The 20,191-nt window shown below is 43.3% G+C and overlaps 2 protein-coding genes across 4 annotated transcripts; both read right to left on the minus strand.

The window, feature by feature from the left end:
- Window positions 1-638: 638 nt before the first annotated feature.
- znf576.1 (zinc finger protein 576, tandem duplicate 1) lies at window positions 639-10,758 on the minus strand. Of its 2 annotated transcripts, none has more exons than XM_076160843.1 (10): window positions 10,703-10,758; window positions 9,652-10,140; window positions 8,713-9,225; window positions 4,871-8,559; window positions 4,427-4,694; window positions 4,084-4,263; window positions 3,891-3,971; window positions 3,591-3,774; window positions 2,962-3,169; window positions 639-2,884 (listed from the first exon to the last, which is right to left on the minus strand). In XM_076160843.1, the coding sequence occupies exons 2-10, from the start codon at window positions 10,043-10,045 to the stop codon at window positions 1,595-1,597; spliced, it is 6,807 nt and encodes a 2,268-aa protein (XP_076016958.1). In that variant the 5' UTR covers window positions 10,046-10,140; window positions 10,703-10,758; the 3' UTR covers window positions 639-1,594. The 2 variants fall into 2 exon arrangements, with proteins under 2 accessions (XP_076016958.1, XP_076016957.1); XM_076160842.1 differs by having other exon boundaries at window positions 3,591-3,777.
- Window positions 10,759-11,002: 244 nt separating this feature from the next.
- LOC143008866 (uncharacterized) lies at window positions 11,003-19,949 on the minus strand. 2 transcript variants are annotated; one of them, XM_076160816.1, is made up of 3 exons: window positions 19,574-19,949; window positions 16,140-17,690; window positions 11,003-12,344 (listed from the first exon to the last, which is right to left on the minus strand). In XM_076160816.1, exons 1-3 carry the CDS (start codon window positions 19,668-19,670, stop codon window positions 11,485-11,487), a joined length of 2,508 nt encoding a protein of 835 aa, XP_076016931.1. In that variant the 5' UTR covers window positions 19,671-19,949; the 3' UTR covers window positions 11,003-11,484. The 2 variants fall into 2 exon arrangements, with proteins under 2 accessions (XP_076016931.1, XP_076016930.1); XM_076160815.1 differs by lacking the exon at window positions 11,003-12,344 and having other exon boundaries at window positions 12,730-17,690; window positions 19,574-19,948.
- Between the last annotated feature and the right edge of the window lie 242 nt (window positions 19,950-20,191).

The following is a 20,191-nucleotide window of genomic DNA, read 5'->3' on the forward strand; positions in this document are numbered from 1 at the left end:
AATAAAGAACTTCTCTCTTACATTTGGTTTTCTGACTCAACTGTTGTGTTTTGTTGTCTTTGCACTCCCCACTTCATTGGACACATTTGATTACATTTTGAATAATGCAAAGTTTCAGCACACTGTTGTTTTTGCACTCTGGACCCGTGTGGCACACAGCTGTATCCAATATGATTTGTTTGGCGAAGTTATCCGTTTTGGGTATAGTGCCTGAATGGTAATGAGCACAACTATTAATGGAAGTATTATAGCTTATCTATCATGAATGTTCTTTTGATTGTATGTTGCATTCAGAAGCCTTTACTTGCAATATATTGTGTTTAATTGTCTCAGTTGATAGACAACATAGCAGAGGGGCCATGCACCTATGAAATAAGCTCCTGACAAAATGGCCTCAGCTGTTATTCTGTAAGAGAGATGAGCCGGAAATGTAGAACCAGATTTCTTTTTCTTGTTAATACTTATTTTTGTGGAATTTCAATACATTTTCTTAACGCTACTGGACACTACTTTATTTGAAAAGGTAATTTGTTTCTCCATTCTTCTGATGGTTTGTGAGTGGATAATCCAGCAACTCTTCAGCTACACTACCCTCATTCAGGAACCAGGTGTGACAAAGTTGTAAAAAATAAACAAACTGAAAGAGATTCATTTAATTTTAATCTTCACAGTATATAATTGTTTTCTTGACTTTCCCAAAGCAAACAGAAGCATTAACAAAAACGCCTACATAGACAGGAAAAATAGGTATAACGCAGCAGGCGTACTTTTCACAAGTGCATATCAGTTACAGTTGGCAATATGTCATTAAAAATTCATAAACCATTAAGCGGATCTCCCCCACCTTTGATCTCATCCTCATTCGGATTAATCTCGCACTTCTAGTTTTAACCATGTACATCTCATTTGGTTCCCATTAGCCATTCTCTGTTGATGGTTTTAATAATAGACATAAAAAATAACTTAAATGGATTCAGAATTTTGTACTTTATTGTATTTAAATAAGAAATGTAGTAGATTGGGATATGAGATCTCTCAAAAGTCCTCAAATAAATTATTAATAGTTATATTTAATTATTTTTCTCTAACGGAAGGTTAAACAAATGAAAATGCACAAAGAGGCAAAACAAGCTCTTTGTTACATGTAAAATCAAATTAATACAAACCGTAAAAAACATTTGTGGAAATAGCAATTTTTTAAGAACACATTTTGAATGTGGCAATAACTCTTTTCACATTTCAATCTGAAGGCAAATCATTTCACATTTGACAAACATTAGGAAAACCATTGCAAGTCACAAGACAAAGCATTTGTTTTTAGATTGCAACAATTCTACAAAAATGTATGCTGTTTACTCCCATTAACACTGTAAACAGGTTTTAACAATAAAAACAGAAAAGAAAAAAACAAAAAATAAATATTACTGCTCCCCTTCAAATGGCATTATTATCTGTTTAGAGCACATTCTATTGACGTGTACATTATACATCTGTATAGATCTCAAACATGTCATCCATGTCGTTACCATTACATTCTAAATCCGAAAACCAGATTAAATTAGACACAATGAACGGAGGACCTCTGTGATGAACTCTACATGTTTCCCGAACTCCCTTGATTATGGAAATTCAAGAAGCAGTTGTGGTTGCGTGAGATACAAAGAAAGACACAGCACTTTAGGCATAGCACCCGAGATGTTCTCTGACAGTCCCCAAAACGGCACCTGCCTCCTTCTCCCTCCGCAAGCTGCTCCGGCCAGTGGCCAGAACCGTCGTACCGCGTGGCTGCGTCTGGGAGAGGACTTTCCTGTATCACGTTGGGATTGGGGGTTTCACTTGTCACATGAGCTTTTTCTGTGGGGGGTTGCGGGGGAACTGAATCTTGGGTATCTGAGCCACTACAGCGGATCAGAGCTTTGGAGACCTCCAGTCTGAAAGCCATGAGCGTCAGAGGTTCAGATACTGACTGATGATCCTGCCTGTACAGTAGCCATGAGTTCACCAGAGCCGTGTCAGTAAGGTACCAGAGAACAGCCTGAGGCCAGCAGGTTGGGGCTAAGGCAGTGAGCGGGATACGGTAAAGATTTTGCAAGTCTCTGTTGAGGCGAGTCAACATCTGGGCCTTCTCAAAGTTGTCAATGAGAGATGGCATGTTTTTCTGGCTGTTTCCTGCTGTAGAAAGTATGAAGCCACATTGCGATCTGCGTAACATCAATCTCCCGTCTGAGCTTACAAACTCGTCTCCAATCTGCCCTCTTGCCCCTCCCACCCGACCTGCACCGTGAACCCCGGCAACTAACAGACGTTCCAGCATCGCAGGGGTTGATAGTTCCTGCCTGCAAAGAAACACCATGCTACCTCGCGGGGCCATTTTCTCAACAGCATCCTCTTTGTCTAAGAGATTCAATTTAAGATCCACATGCATCATCAGACCACCAAATCCAATTAATGTAGTGCAGTAGAGGGAGCGCTTATTATTGTTTGTCTTACCGGTCAGAGGGAGTGGATACTGATCGACAGCATATTCAGCATCTTGTCTTAGTGATTGGCACCCTGCTCGGAAACGGCACAGCAATGGCTGAACCTTCCAAAGGGGATCAGTATGTACATTGGGACAATTTTGATCATTTGACTTGTCCCCCTGCCTTTGTGCTTCATTAATCAGAGAGCTGCTTCTGTTAGAAAAGCTCACTGTGCCAGGTGTTGCTTCCTGTACACTTTGAAAGTCTTGTCTTTCTTCCCTAGAGTTATCTTTTCCTGGACACACTGTAGGAGAGGCAAATTTCAAAGCGCGAGACAGCTGGAGGAACTGGGAAAGTGGCATGGCTTCAGCAATCAGGGGTACCTTAGTCAAGTCCTCCCAGTACAGCCTCAAACTGGGAAACTGAAAAGTGACAAATATGGTATTAATGACTTCAAAATCAAACAGAATCAAAAAACATGTCACAAAGAAACACAAACCTTCAAAGTTCCCATCGCAATGTGGATTCCGACAAACTGTGCAACCACTCTGGCTGCTACAGGAGTGTTGGGCTGTTTATTTGTGCACCGGGCAATTTCTACCCAGGTATCCCAGCCAAAATAATTTGAGAAGTAATCAATGGGTTCTCTGCTCCTCTTGTCCTCGCTTGGTATTTGGGAATGAAGCTCATTTGCTGATGTCGGCAAGCTAACAGAAATTAAAAAAAAAACACAAGAGTAAAAATTATAATAATGTGCAAAATGACCAGAGGTTACCAAGATTTATGGGCTTTATACCATAGATTGATCCATGCACCCTAATCTCCCACTTTAAAATGAGTATGGATAATAATAGTATTAATTTATAATGATGATGAGAAGAAGAAGAATGTGGTACATGTGTGTTCAGTTGGTTAAAAGAGCCAAATGTAAGTTGATGGGCCACAAATGTAACAATACTTAATATTGGACAAACCTGACCAACTTTTAAGTTGCCACAAGACGTTTAGAAAATAGAATCATGGATGTATTACTTCACCTGCTAGGTGAGAAAGCTACCAGTCTCTAACAAACTCAATTGCATGCTTTTAGTAGATTACAATTATGGTCTGAAAAAAGCTGTACTCTACTTGTGACATGTTGCATCTGGCTGCTGTGGGCAGTTGGTTTGGTTCTTGTAGAAATAAGCCATGACTTCTGCTTCCGACTCAAGCTGAGGATCAGGCAATTCAGAACCACTTAGGTCCTCTTCATCAGAACTCTGCAGGAGGAAGTCCTGTATGCCTGCTGCATGATGCCACTCACTGTCTGCCTCTGCTGGAAGATAAGTTATTTTAAGTGATCATCTTGGGCTTTTTAAATCTGCAGTTGAAGAACATAATACTGTTTGTATGAATATTGCTCTTGATATTATCACATTAAAAACAAACCGTGTGCTTCTGCAAACTCCTGGTGCCCTTCTCCTGACACTCTAGTTTCCTGGTAGTCTTGTGTGGCATAGCTCCCTTCATCTGTTGTGACACAACATTCAACATTATAATACAAAGTGTTCTGAAGTATTCCTCTACTGCTGACATACTACCATACCAGAACATATCTAGATAACACAATAAGGTAAATCACCATTGCTCTGAAGGCCAATCTGGGCGTCACTGGATATTCCATCTGGTAGCAGGGTGTTACTCGGAGTGGCTCCCAGAAGTACCTCCCTCTCCTCCTCCTTCACTGGGTAGAAGACACATTGGTTGGCATTGAAGTCTGCAACCATATTGGAGTCTGTCGTGTTCTCTCCAATCTCCATTACTGAAAATGAAAGGCCCAATAAAGCTTGAACTGTCAATTGTCATTAATGTAATCCACAATGAAATAATCACCTATCCTCTATAAAAGCACAGATCAGCTCTGTCATCATACAACATTGGACATAAGACGACATGAATCGGAATGCATTTGCTATAATACTTACATGGACTGGAGCTGTTTTCAGTGTTGATCTGCTCCACACTCCATCGGATATGTCTGTTGCCTTGTGTGGCTTCAGCCTCATCCGACATTGGACTGCTCTCGTCCTTCACAAGAACAGTCCTGATGCCGTGACGGTGCTGCGGCTGAATGCTGCTGCCCTGTCTGCTTTCACAGTCGAGTGTAACTAGCAGATGCAGTGGATCCAAAGTATTCTCTTCCACCTTGATCTCTTGGACTTCTGCTTCACTCTCTGCAGTGTCATCCAATCCCTGGAATGAAGACATTCAAATGTTGAGCAATAATACCTGGCCAATGTACCAAATTAATGCTAAGGTGACAAGGCCTCATCTCATTGTTACACTTACATTGTCACACGATTTTTCTCACTGTAAAAGGTACAATTAGAGTTAATCTACATTTGATAGTTCTGTGATTGGCAATTTACCTGTCTTGGACTCCTTGTAAGTATCAGGGATAACTCCTTGTTAGTGTCTCTCCGTTGAGAGCTGATGATCCTGTCAAGTATGATGCCTGGAGACTGGTCAGTCTCTCTCTCGGGATCCTCTGCTCTCTCCATTCTACTGTCGTCTGACCTTGCTACCTGTTCGACACTGGTTGTGACCGACTCCAGTTCACACACAACTCGCTCTACAGGAGAGTCTGAGAGGGTCCCTTCATTGGCGTCAAATTTAGCAGTGGTGTTCTCCGCTGGTGAGCTCTGGGATGTGGGTTTATCATGGCGATCCGTGTGGGTCTCACACTCAAAGATCATTTCAGAATCAGAGGCTGCTTTTTGGTGAACAACCTGACATTCACCCTGTTCTTTCTCCTGTACTGTTTCTCTGGTGTTAACTTCAACTGAGTTACTCTTACATAACGCACTCCTCTTTTGGCGGCCCGCTCCTCCTCTCCTACCTCTTGTTGCCCACCTTGTTACGGTTCCTTTCACTACTTTTTTTTTCTGCACCACCGTTTCCTCCTCTTCTTCTTTGATATCCTGTTGATGTGTGGAGCATGACACCGTCTGCAAAGATGGACTTTCTTCAGTTCTTTTATGATCATTCTGAACAGTAACTATGGCCGTATCATTACTTTCACCTTCTGGATTAGTGCTTCCATTCCTTTCATTTTCTGAAACATTGTCCAGAGACAAGGTTGGATCATCTCTATCACTTTGCTCCCCAACAGTGACTATCTTAAGCAGCAAATCCTCCTTGATGTCTTCATCTGCGGTATCCTGAACCTCAGATTGCATGCTGGCAAGTGCAGGAGTCTTAGACAAATCTTTAATACTAGGCTGGGAAGTCTCGCCTTGAGCTGATGCCAAAGACTCGTCCTCTTCTGAACTCTTTGTCTCTGTAGATGTATTCAAAGGGTTTTCAGATGTGACACATGTAGAAGACTCCTTATTTGATTTGAGTATTTTTACTTGCTGACAGGGTAAAACAATGTCAGGGGAGTTAAGAGACTGACCATCTGATACTGTTTTATTTCCAGCAACATCTCCATAGCCTCTATCGACATCAGATGGGGGAACAGGTAAGGACGGGGATGGATTCAAAGCTGGAAAAGAGACACTCTGCTCTTTGTCTTCTAAAGATATTTCTGCCATCTCAGGTTCAGTGTCCCAATCTGCAGCAGCATTCATCACCCCGGTGACCTTCTCGTGCTGTTTTGGAAGCTGGAAAAGATCTAAACTAGACACACCTTCAAAGATGTTTCCATTGGTGTACGTCAGTCCAGGACTCTCCACAATATGCACTTGTGCCTTGTGTTTCTGAAGCGAAGCAACTTCAGTAAATCTCTCGCCGCAGTCCTTACACTCTAACGCCCGCCTGGAATGAGCAGAGGTGATCACCCCCTCAGTCTCCACGTTAGCAGGGGCTTTACGTTTTCTGGTGGTCTTTGGCTTGATGGGTGTTTCAGAAGGTTGGTGTGACACTTGGAGAGAAGACAACAATGAAAGACTTTTCTGGTTCTTTTTAGGTCTACCTCCTTTTTTCTTACCTTCTGTTTTGCGATTGTTTGCAGACTTTTTTGTCGAATCTTTTCTCTGTTTAAGTGTGCCGTCTTTATTCTGTTTCATGGATGTTGGGCTGTTGTCAGGTGAAGCTTCTGGTGTCTGGCCAGATGCCTTTGTTGGGTCTAATTTGTGAACTTTCAGCAGAGGCTGTTTATGACCCTTCAGTAGAAGGAGAGTCTCTTGTGTTATGTTTGTAAAAGTCGTTTTTGTTTTTGTACTGAGTTTTTGCTCTTTTCCCAGACCTTTCGCTTGGTTTTTAATTGTCATCTTTGCATCCTTTGCTTTCTTGGTCTGTTTTTTTTCAATAGGTTTTGGCTGTTTCTTCTTCTTAAATAAACCTGCTGTCTGAGTCGTTTCCTCAGTCGCAGGCTTCACACTGTCACTAACCAAATCTTTTTGCTTTTTCATTTTTGCTTTTTTTGTATCCTCTTTGATTTGTTGCACCTGTTGATCCTGGCTTCTGCAGGATGATTTGAGTTTGTCTACAGATAGTGGCTGACCTACTTTTTTGCCCTTTTTCCCCATTCTACCCTTCTTTGGTGGTGACATCTTTTTCTCTGAAAGATTTGTGGTTTCTGTTTTACCTCTTATCGCCTCCTCCTGCGTTGACTGGTGTTGCTGTGATGGTTGTTTTTGTTTTTTGTTTTTCCTCTCTTTGTTTTGCGGACTAAATTTAACAACAAGGTGGGACTTTCTTGTTCTTTGGCGTTTAGCTGGTTTGCCATCAATCTGGAAATCATCCTGTTCTAGGGTCCCTACCAGCTCTTGTATATGTCCTTGAAAGAAGAAGGTCCTGGCAGGTTTTCTTTTCCGTACTTTCACCAGTTCTTGTGCTGACATTACATTTATGGGTAAACCTGAGGTCTCTTGCAACTCCTTGGTCTCTAAATGTTTAGCAGATGAGCCCTCCGCTTCTGGCAACTTCTCCAACTGCTCCCAAGTCTCTCCGATATCAACTAGTAACTTCTCTGATGGTTGTTCGGTCTTCTTATTTGACTCCTTCACAACTCCATCTATCACAGAATGGACTCGATCTGCCTGATCTAGATTTACTGTTTCCACCTGTGAATCACCCTCTCCTTTGGGATTGGTTTCACATCCATCAGCTGTTTGTGTAAGTGTTTCTGGTGGAACAAAGGGGCAAGCAGGGAGGTCCTGCTGATGTGTTTGTAAAGGTGTCAATTCCATCTCTACTATAGGCATGAGTGGAGGAACGGACAGGCCGGTCTCCCGCTCAGCTATTACTGTCTCTTCAGAGGTAATCTCCAGTCCAGTGACTGGCACCATTGAGGAGGAAGGGACTTCATTTTCAGAAACAATCTGAGATTGCTCCAGCTCCATTGTTGGCATCAGTGTAGAGGTGAATTCTAAAATGACTGTTTGGTCAAGGTTTTGCTTACTTTGACAAACCATTTGATCCAAAGGCTCGAGCTGAATTATTGAAGTATTAATCTCAGGTTGCTGGATAATCTGATGTGTCACCTTCTGTCCCTCCTGTCTCTGTGTTTGCTCGATTTCAACAGGTGTTAGCCCCATGTTTTCAGCAGTGGTTATGTTGCTCTGGGCAGCAAGTTGTGAAAAAGAAGGGTTCTCCAACTGTCCATCTGGGGTAATAGGTTCCAGTATAATTGTTTGCTCCATTGGATCGTCTGAGGGTCCCAGTCCCACTATTTTAGACTCTGTCTGTTTCAGTTCTATAAAATCATATTGCTGTGGATTGAGATTCAGATGAAGTGGTCCTGCTGGTTCTGAAACCCGCTGCACTTCCAGTGGTGGGGCATGAAGTGGCACCTGGCCCAATATGACAACTTGATTGACTTTCTGTACATTTCCCAAAGATTCAATTAGCTTGCGAATCTGCTCTGTGTCAATGTTGGCATCAACTTTTTGCAGAGGTCCATTCGGCTCCACCTGTAGCAGCGCTGATTGGCAAATAGATATTGGAGTTATGATAGGTGTAATTTGCTTCAGTTGCTGCCCAGCTGGGATGGCGTTGGTGGTGGCTCCTGCAGGCACCATGTTGTGCTTGTTTTTCATGTGTTGTAGTCGTGTCTTGGTAGTCTTGAACATGGCCTTGCATATTGAGCAGGGATATTTTATTGTAGAAACACCTATGAATGGTATTAAAGTAAGAACATTATAATACAATGATGCAGTAAAAAAGGGAAAAAAATGGAAAATAACAGTATTAATGTGCTTATATTATGCAATATGGAGAAGCACTCCATTATGACAAAGATTTACATATAAACTATTTTTCTTACCATCTTTTTTCTTAGGTTGTGCTTTGACATTGGTGTCTCCTCCATCTTCTTCAGCTCCCTCTGGTAAATGGGACACTGCGTGTTTCTGGAGAGCCTTGGGCATGCTGAACCTCTTTCCACACTCTTTACACACATAAGGCCTCTCTCCGGTGTGTGTGCGGCGATGGTACTTGAGCAAGGTCAATGTTTTGCAAGGTTTGCCACAGTCTGTGCAGGCATAACCATTTTGGCCAAAATGAACTTTCTTGTGCTGCGTGAGCTCAGATGACTTTTTGAAGGCTTGGCCACATATGGGACACTTGAATGGTTTCTTCTCTATGTGGGCTTTCTGGTGAGCCATGAGCTCTGTGGAGTTTGTGAAGTGCCGGTCACAAACATAACAGGCAAAAAGGGCATTCCTCAGTATACACTGCTCATATTCTGCTGGATGACTCAACTTTAAGTGACGCTCTTTGCTCTTGTGATCGCTGAAAATGATGTGGCACTCGATACATTGCAGGGAAAGCTGAGATGCTGGAGGGAAAAGAACAGCAAGGGGAGAAAGTATCACACCAATTACCGTGAGGAATATTAAAAAAAGATGTCTGCATGGCAAGTATTTTGAGACATTAAAACTAAAGCTGAGAAACACCCAGCCATCCTTTAGAACATACATGTAGCTTGCGTGTGCACACACACTTCCCCCTCTTTCCTCCCTCTCTTTGTATGTTCAGAAGCTTCAAGCACTGTATTTAGCTGTTTGTTATTCGCCGTGTTCTTCAATTAACAAAGACAACGTGAAGAACATCTATTTTCTCAAAAAGGCAAATTGACAAACACTGCTGTTATATTATGAAGTGGGTAATTCTGAGTCAAGACAGTATGTACCTTATAATTGTCCACCGGTTTTATGAGAATAGGATCAAACTGAATTTTGCACAGAAAAGCTAAAATACTCACATGTAAGGGGCATAACCACGGCCTTGGACATGTCTATCTTCAGCGGGTCTATCATGGCCTTCTTTGAAGGAGTATATTTCTTCAGTCCTTTATCCTGTTTTGTTGCCTGTTGCACACCAGAGCCAGGTTTTGGATTTGTTGCAGGAATAGACTCAACAGGGGCGCTGGAGTCTTTCACCGTCTCTCCAGTGTGATCCATGTGGTGAGAAGGAGCAGGTTCCTTTCCCACAGACTGTGTAACTGTCACTGTTGTTGGTGTTTCTGCTGTTTGTACTCCTGCTTCATTCTGCTGCGTCGTGGTGTCCATTTTATCTGGCATATTGTCCATTACTTGTGCATTTGTTTGACTCTGCACTGGCTGGGTCCCAGTGTTGCTCTCCAGTGGCTGTTCCATGGTTGCAGGGGTTGCAGTCACTGGATTTGGCTCACTGATGTTCTGGTTGGACTCTGCATGGCCCCCTGCCTCTTGGTCTCTATGGAACCAGGAGCCTTTGAAGAAGAAGTTTCACACACATAATACTCAAGCACAGATTTACTCAGCTACACCAACAAATACATCAACATGTACTGAAACACATAAGCCAGTCATCCTCTCTTTATGTCATATCAGGCTTTACTGTACACACGATGTTTTATAGGAAGCCGTGATCTTTGTTATGCACACACAGCGGCAGATGGCAGAGCAGAGAATGAATGAGCTTATAACCACTGAATTACAAAGGAGCAGCGTCTGGTGAGGAGGACAACCCAACAACCAGAATGTTACACTTCATGATTTGTGATAAGACGCTGTGCTGGATATAAACGCTCTAGCAGTTTCCTCCAACAACCCCTCCATAATAACACTAAAGATTAACGTAGCCTCGTTAGCTTTTAGTCACTGATTTTCCTTGTTATGAGGCTACGTGTTTTACAATTCAAGGATGCAAATTACTGGTTTATTCACTGCGACCCGACGCTCTATTTCTGTCTGTCACATACACACACAAATACAAACACACACACACACACACGCTGCATAGCTGTATGAAGGATGGTGTTGTAAGGTTACCTAGTCCGCCCAAACATCTTCGCGTCGTTCCGCACAAAGCAACACACGAGCTGCAGACATCGTGACGTCACCGTCTATGATAGGCGCGTGGAATCCTGGGAGTTGGAGTTGTTGGTACAATACTCAACACCGTCTTTCTATTCTCACGCAGAAACATGTACATGTGTGTGAAATGGTAACAAAATGCGTTTGTAGAGCTTGTTTTATTACATTATTTAAACATTTAGTTATAATTGTGCTAACCGTTTGTTTCAACACTGCAATAACATTTCAGAAAAAGAAGAAACTTTATTGGGTCAAATCACAAGCGAACACGTCACCATGCAAACACAACAATCTGAAATTTGTCTTGCGTGCCCCACTTACACACACACACGCTTGACAGAGGGGTCAGCGCAAGGCAGCCAAGATACGGTGCCCCTGGAGCAGCTTTGGGGGTTCAGTGCCTTGCTCAAGGGCACCTCGGTAGTGTCTTGGAGGAAAACTGGCAACTCTCCAGCTGCAGTCCACTTTCTTGACTCGAACCGACTCAAAAACTTTCATAAGCATTTTGTTTACCAAGGAGGTAGTTTTAATTGTAGTAGTAGTTCCATAGTGATTAAGAAAGGAAAGAACACAATGAGGATTGGCAAATACACAAGCATCTCAGACTACTAGGAAAACAATCAACCCAAAATGCAGACTAACGTTAATCTACATAACTATTAACTATTAATCTTAACGTGTCTGTGGCAAAAGACCCATTATTTAAGGCAGGAACGTTACTAGAAGTAAAAAAGGATTCATTCCATGCAGTCATCCTGATTCATAGGCAGCTCTCCAGAGGCGTGTCTGATGTAGTGCAAATGCAGCTTTGCTTCTTCATCGAAACCCATATCACACTCTACACACTCCCATTCCCAAAGCTCCCGCTCTTCATTCAGCTCACTACCAACCGTCACCTCTTCATTTTGTGGCTCTTTCTTCAGTGATTCGGAGTCATCATGTGAGCTGGCTCTGGCTTGGCTGAGAGGCTCCGAGGGCTTCAGGTTCTGCTCTGACTCTCCATAATCGGACTTTTCAAGATCCCCTGTGTCAGTATTCCCACTCACCCCTTCATTATCACTTGTCACACCATTGACTTTGTCCCATCCTTTACTTATCCCAGTTGGAACGTAATAACTCTTATGAAGGACCCACAGGTGTCTATCTAGTGCCTCCTCATCGCTGAAGCCTTTGGCACAATTTAAACACCAAAACTGGTTCTCCTGATGGAACTTGACATGTTTTCCCCAAGTCCTTACAGTACTGAACTGTCTGCGACACTGATTACATTTGTATAACATTTTTTGCGGTTTACGTGGAACAACTGTTGTGTGACTTTTCTGATGACGAATCAGAGCGTGATGCCGAACAAATGACATCCCACAATCTGGGCACTCATAACTTTTGGGCTTAGGTCTGAATCTCTGGAGTCTATGCACCTTAAGGTGTTTTCTATACGACTCTAGGTAGACATAACTCTTATCACAGATGGAACAAGTATGAGGTGTCTCATTCCCCCACTTCTCTTTTGGGTGATGGTCTTGTGTGTGAATCCTTAATCTTTTCCAAGATGCAAACTTCAGTCCACATTTGAGACAAGTGATCTTGAGCGTCTTGGCTGCAAAAGGAGAAAATTGAGCAGAATTAATTTAGACACTTGACACTTTTCATATGAATGTGTGGACAGTTCAACTACACGGGCCAGTTATCTATATGTGTTTTCTAACGCTAATAATATTCATTCAGCAATAATATATATAATAATTCAATAATGTTTCAGCAGCTCTATGCATAAAAAGTTTGAATGAAGGAAAATTTAAGAATTCAACTGTGAAACTTACTTTCAGCATAGTTAATAAATACATTACACAGCAACAAGAGTAAACAAATGAAAACCTCTTCCATGAAACGTATTCATGTTTGTTCCAGTGTAGTAATAAGTGTGTTGAGGCACTTTACATTCACATGAGAACATATAAAGCAACAGACTTGCAACGGATCTATTTTAATGTGATCGTTTCTTTAATAGTAGTGACAACAATGTCTGCTCATATTGGTCAGCAGTTTTTAACCTACATACATGATAGAGAAAGTGAACATTAGCTTTGGGATATTTACATTTGTACTGATATATTAGATAAAGGCCTCATACTCCCAAACCTCAGGCAATGCAGCTGCATGACTTTTTCTGTGCAGAACTCATTCATTAGATTTCTTTGTTCACAATCTTAACTGGATGACTTAACTTATTTTTCAGGTTACACTTTGACTCATAAGCACAGACATGTACATGCATTACCATATATACTTAGAAAATAGAGCTAATTGCTGCACATCAGCCAGTGATCACTGAGGGATTTGAATGAACGTCAAACTGTTAATATTAACAGTGATGATCATATCTGACCGTTGTTACATTTGATAAATCTAACTTTTACACATACTGTATACTACGCCAGTGTAAAGTAATGCCTGAGAACAACAAGCTAAGCTTTAAGTAAGAGCCTGACAAACTACAGAACCTTCATGATCTGATCGACTAAGCTTACATGAGGTCAATCAAAGAAATTTGTATGTCGACGCGCGAGTTACTACAAACTACAAACAATTCCACAATCTAATGCGACTTCATTTTAGTTCTGTTGAGTTCGCTCTGTTTAATAAGCTACACAGCCATGTTCCATAGAGTGCTGGTGTAACTCAGTTTCATGGCAAAAAGTAATTCCACATTCATGGCAAGTAAGGCCATTGGTATCTCCTGAAGTGACTGGAGGAGGAGCATCACTGCTGCACTTGAAGTCACCCATACATTCCTGGTGGTGATCGATCAGGTCTTGTATTTCACTAAAGGTCCTGGGGCAGATAGAGCAGCAGTACGTGTCATTGTTTCCATGCTGAGCTTCGTGGTTTTGTAATGCAGTGGGTGAGAGAAAGGCTTTGCCACAGTGCTGGCACTTATGGCTGCTTTGCAACTGTGAGTCTGCGTTAAGCGCAGGTCGGCCAGAGGGAGATGATGGAAGCGACTTTGCTCTGTCGGCAGCGGGGATGTTGGGCTTGGAGGTCATGGCCGCCCTGAGCCTGTATCGAACCTCGATGGGGAGACGGCAGCGGACTTCGTCGTGCCAGGCGAGGTGCTGCTTCAGCTGGGTCTCAGTCCAACAACCGTGACAGCAGAGGGCGCAGCAGTACGGTCGGCTCTTCGCCTTGGTCTTATGAGCATCTAAGTGTTCCTCCGTTTCAAAGGCTTTCCCACACTTTCTGCACTTGTAGAGGAATCTGGGAGTGTGTTCCGACAGGCGGCTCAGCGGGGGGAGTACCGCAGGCAAGGCTTCAGGAGTTTGCATCTCCTGCTTAGGCTCCAGTTTGACAACTGCATCTGCAGACGTGCATTTCAAAGCTGGTAGGTCTGCTTTCACGTTCTTCTTCCCTCCAGTTGCATTTGTGCCCCTGTTAAACACTTTTGTGTTGTTCACATCTGACAATTCCTCCGTCTTTGCTTCAACACACGCAGAAATCGATTCATCTGCACTCACAGGTTCTTTCACGGTCTGTGAGTGGACTTGCCATGTGTGAGCACGCAGGCCTCTTTCTTTAACGAAGGTCATACTGCAGAGGGGACACCGGTGACGTTTTGATGGGACTGACGAGGTGAAGACCTCGCTCCCACTGACGGTGACATCAGCGTGTTCTGGGATCTGGTCTGATGATGTGATCTGGGACCCGTCTGCTTGAAGATGGGCAGACTCGGGGGTGTCACAGTGCTCACTTTCATAGTGGGCCGCCAAGAATGAATCTTGCAAAAATATTTTGTCACATTCCGGACATGAAAACTCTGGATGTGCCAATGTGCTGTTGTTTCCTGGAGTTTTCTTTACATCGTCCACAGATGGCGTGTTCGTCTGACACTGAGGATTACACACCTGGTGCTGCTGCAGATCGCACTGATTAGAAAATGCTTTGCTACATTTGTTACACTGAAAGGTTCCATCTTCTGTCCTCTGCCGATTATCGTTGACATATTTCTTTTCTGAGTTGCATCTTTTTCTGTGAGAGCTGAGGGCGGACTTAGACATGAACTGCCTCCCACAGTCTGAACAATGAAACGATCCTTTATCTTGCTCCTCCCGTTTAGGCGTCTTGAGGATTACAGGCATAGCCAATTTTGTTTTTGTGAAAGAACTGGAACGTCTGGCATGGATTCTTTTATGTAAATTCAAAGCTCCAATCACAGAAAAGCTTCTCTCACACTTTTGACATTTATATTTCAAATCGTTTGTGTTCGGGCTTTCTAAGCTGCTTGCTGCCGTGTGATTGTCTATCATTAGCTCACGACCAGTGTCCATTTCAGTCTTCACTTCACGGTCCACTGTCCCTCGCTTAGAGTCTCCTTGTGTGTCAACAACCACCTGACATTGTCTCGTATGATTTTCTGAGGATTCGGCCTTAATAACGACGGCTTGAACATCTTTTTTAACGCAAAGCTTTTGATGAACTCGCAAGGAGGACTTGTTGCTGAAATGTGCGAGGCATGTTGCACACTGGAGACCCTCCAGCACGACAGTGGAGCCTGAAGGTGAATGCCCGGTCTCGTAGCCGTGGCTTTTCATATGAAATTGAAGAGCTTTGGCCCGCGAGAAAAGCTTCCCACAATCAGGACAGCTGTACGTGTTCTTTTTCAACTGCTCGACCTGATGCTGAAAGGACTTAATCGGCGGCGGCAGTGGCTGCTCATTGTGCACCGTCTGATGTCTGAGGAGACTCGTGAACAGACGGAAAGACCTGTCACAGAGTTCACACTTATGATCTCCGTTCTCATGTTTCCGCATATGCAAAGTCATAATGCCCTTGTGGCGGAATTTCCTCCCACAGACTGGACACGCTACCTTCAAAATGGAGCGCGGGTGTCCAGGAGCAGAATGCGACGACGCAGTAAGCCCTTTCCTCTGCCTAATGTCCGCACACTCACTCTGACTTTGCTTGTGATGGGAGTAAGCGCCTAAAGACCAAAAACCCTTTCCACACTGTTCACAATGGTAACTTTTCGGACCTAGGAGGGTTTTCTTTGGATTGAACTCTTTCGTAAGGACTGAAGCATCATCTCTCTTTTGTGCAGAGCAATTTTTCATGTGGTTAAATAAGCTACTTGCGTACGAGTATGTCATCATACAATCTGGGCACTGGAAAGGTTTCTTTTTAGGATGATGCATCTGATGGGAGATCAAGGCAGACATACGAGAGAAGCATTTCCCACAATCATCACACTGTAAACTTTTCTTTTCTGAACCATCTGTTTGGTACAATACATTGGTGTGTGCGTTATGTTCCCTGTGTTTCTCTATGTGACTGCAGTGTGTTGAATGGCTACTGGTTTCATGGCCACAGATATCACATGTAAAAATGGACGCCGACTGACCTGGTTGACCTTCTCGTCTTCTTTTCTGAATGTCATGCCAATTTCTATGAACACTCAACGATTTCGAGGTACTAAACCAACGATAGCAGTCGGGACAAGCATGTTTGACGTCTGTGGCGTGATCCTCGGGTCCGGCTGGGGCACGCAGGTCCTCGGCTTGCTCCAAGTCTATTTGGACGATTTTCAGATCCATTTCTGGCTTCGAAATGAGGCCACTGGGGTTCTCAGCTTCAACTTTTATATCCTGATCAGATTCACACAGCAGCTCAAGATCAGGATTCTGGTCTTGGGGGGCTTCGTCTTCCGATTCACTTGCACTAATCACCTGTACATTAAAGTCCCCAGGTTCATAACTGTCCATCTCTTCATCAGTCTCGTTTACATCAGCTTCAGTCAAATCAGCAGGAAGGACATTGTCTAAATCAACTTCTACTTCCGGGATCTCAGGAACTTCCGTTTTGCTTACCAACAGCTTCTGTTGAGGTAGTGGATTTTTAACATCCTCTACCTCTTGGAAAACATCTGTGTGATGAAGCTGATGGGATTGAAGCGCAGAGGCCCTGGAGAACTTCAACCCACAGTCCTTACACTCAAAGGCCTTCTTCTGCAGTTGACACACTTCATGAAGGAACGACTTTGCTGCAGTTTCCTTGTCCTCCGCTTCCCTGTGTGCTGAGCGCTGATGCTTGTAGAGGAAAGCCAAAGTTTGAAACTCTTTTCCACATTCCTCACACGGAACCTTTTGTCTATAACCCTCTGAACGATAGTAATGCCAACGCTTATGGCTGAACAAGGCAACATTACTTTGGAAAACCTTTTGACACTCAGTACACTTATGGGGGTACCTCTTTTTTTCCTGCGTTTCTCCTGATGAGCATTGGCTGTTGTGGCTAAATCGCTGGTGTGTTCTAACACTGGACTGGGAGGCGAAGGCTTTCCCACATGGGCACGTAAAGCTCTTTTCAGGAGTATGTTTCTCACCATCCTGAGGGTCCACTGCTGATTCTTCAGTGGCGGGCGCATCTCTCGAACGCCTATACTGCCGCTTTATTAACTTTTCCTCATGACAACGGCGGTGCGCGTCGAGAGCCGATGCACGAGAATAACACCGTCCACACGTCTCACACTCGAATGGCTTCTTTTTCAAGTCTTCCAAATCACAAAAAAATTTGGATTTAGGGGCTGGCGTGTGTGCGCGCACATGGTTAAGAAAATGTCCGTACACACCATAACACTTCCCACATTCTGGACACACATACGTTTGCTGCTTTGTCGCCCCAGGATTTGCCTGACTAAGAGAACCTTTCTGAGGGGCTTGACCATGCTGTTTTTCCATGTGCGAATGTAATTCACTCGATTCAGCAAACGAGAGTGAACACAGATCACAGAAATTAGTCCTTTCACAGTCTTTTTCAGTGTCTTCTAAAGTGTCGGACTTGATATGTAAATGCTCTTTGGAGTCTTCTCGAGAGTGCTGGTGGCGATGCTCCAAGAAGGCTGCTTCCTCATTGTAGGCTTCTCCACAATCCCAACAGACGAAGGCCCCAACCCCTAAAAACAGAGAGGGATGATGATTTATATTATGAGAATGATTCATATAGAGTTCATGCATGCCAGCTACTATATTTGTAAGATATACATTTTACTATATACACAGTATGTGTGTGAAATAAATATTATTGGCAGCGGGGCAGCAGGTACACTTGGACACAACAGCAGGAAATGCCAGAAGAGATGTAAAGGCTAATTTATATATATGAATAGCTGGGTGGGTGGTTGTGTGTAACACCTGAGCAGCCAGCAGTCAGTGACAGTGCACAAAGCATTATAAGTGCTTCCATGACAACAATGCTTCGTAGTGCAAATTTGAAAATGATGCTTCACATTTTCAGTTCATTCATGTGCCACAAAGCTCTAAACTGACATCACGACTAGATTACAGCCCAGAGTCCAGCACCTGCGTATCCAATGCAATACCTAAAACTTTAAAATAACAAATAAAATGGAAGTAAAAAATGAACCAGCTCAGGCGGAGTTGAACTCCAGTGAGAACATCTTCACTCCACGTCAACATGATGGCACCTGACAACGTTTCAGCTAATCTGCTGGTGCCTTCTAGTGGCACTTGTGAGTTCATGTTTCTGACATGGAGCAAGTGAAGCACATAATATACTTTTGAGTTCAAGCAGTTAAATGAATGGAAATGCTGAGGCTAAGCAACTGACAACAACTGTTTCTGGCATCAAAGTGTCAACGTGAACAAATGACACTTGGCACTACAAAGGAAGCTCAACAGACCTTGGCTTTGTTTGGGTTACCCGATATGACAAAACCTAAAAATTGCAATTAGGCTTCATGGGTATGAGGCTGCTAATCAACACACTTAGTTAACACACACCGGCTTTCTTAATGCATGCTCTCATAAAAGGGGCAGAGTCTACAGGAACAAGATGTGCGAGGTCAAGTGAGGCAGTTTTCCTGTCTGAGGAATAAAGGATTATAGTAGAGTAATATGGAGAATATAAAGCTCCTATAACAGCAAAGGGCAACACCACTGCAGCATCAAAAGCAGAATGTGAACATCCTATGACACCCTACTGATAAGGGCACTCAGCTCAATGGGATCCTGCAGGAATGGTAGACTTCAGCCCGACTAATCGCAAACATCATCATCATTATCATCATCATCACAGTCTGTACTTGTAAAGCGCTGCTCTGTACTTGTAAAGCCATCAAGCACAAGTTACTATGGCGACATACTAGTGCGATTAGAACTGACACAGGTTCATGACATAGAAAAATTTGAAGTTGGCTAACTGAGCCCTTAATCTGACATCATAGCACACACACACCTGGACGCAATGCCACTGTTCAGCTTCAGCATCTGCTACAATCATTCATGCAGATGTCAAACTCACGACCAGTCACAGATGAGCAAGACTTCCTTTACTTGCAAACCTGCCAAAATGTAAGACTTGTGGCGTCGGCTGAATAGTTCTGTGCACGCAAGCAAAGATTGAAAAAATATATATTGATACACTAGAAGGAAAAAATGTATTTAAATTTAATACAAATAAGATCAAAATAAAGATGAGAATAGAACACGTAAAATGCACAACACAAGGTGGAAAAAAAACCCACAGAATAATAATAATGAAATAAAACGCATGAGATGAGATCAAAGCCTCGTGTCGTGACGGGCAGAGGATGAGACTCTGTGTTGTTATGCAGCTGTGTCTCGATCTTTACGTTCATCGAAGAGGCGCAGACTTGTGGCTCGACTTTGATCGCTAAATCAATAACCGAACCAATACAAACAAACACAGGCTGCTGCTGCTGATCTGCATCGTGCAACATCCTGTTTGTCCCATCACGGAGCTGAAGTAAACACACTTGCTCTCAGTCATATAAGCTCACTATCAGCTGATACTTACTGTCGGTCTCGCCGGGGGCAGCGGTGCCGCGGTCCGGGCGGTCCGGTTCGTTCCGATCTCCGTCCTCTCTGGTCGCACTGGCTGCAGCTTCGTCCATCTTAATGTAGCTGCTTAGCTAACGCTGCTGCTCGGTGGCTAACGAAGAGCAGCTTTGGCCGCTAATAGCTGCGCGTTAAGCCGCCTTTGTCTTCTGCGCTGCCGGCGAAGAGTCCAGGTGAAGATGGAGCACTGATGCGTATTATGCAGTTTCTTACAGCGGAACTGTACCTCAGCCTATGATGGCATGAATGATCGACACCACAGTTCCCACGCTAGCTGACGCACGTTCATCCTGGGCGCCTCCAATGACGGAAGTTGATTCTTCTTCTTCTGTTTGCTTCCTTTCCGTGAGGGCTGAATGAGCCACAATCAGACAATAACAACAACAACAATAATAATAATAATAATAATAATAATAATAATAATAATGATAATAATAATCATACACAATTGTGTGCGTGAATGCACTTTAATAACGCGCAGTATTCCTTTAATCGCCTCCACACTTGGCAGAAATATCGTTCAGAGGACCGACATCATTTTATTTCATTTACATTTTTACGTCATTTTTATTTGCAT

This window comes from Genypterus blacodes, unplaced genomic scaffold, assembly GCF_046128005.1.
Source record: "Genypterus blacodes isolate CSIRO-AG114 ecotype Tasmania unplaced genomic scaffold, CSIRO-AGI_Gbla_v1 ptg000107l_1, whole genome shotgun sequence".
Lineage (NCBI taxonomy): Eukaryota > Metazoa > Chordata > Actinopteri > Ophidiiformes > Ophidiidae > Genypterus > Genypterus blacodes.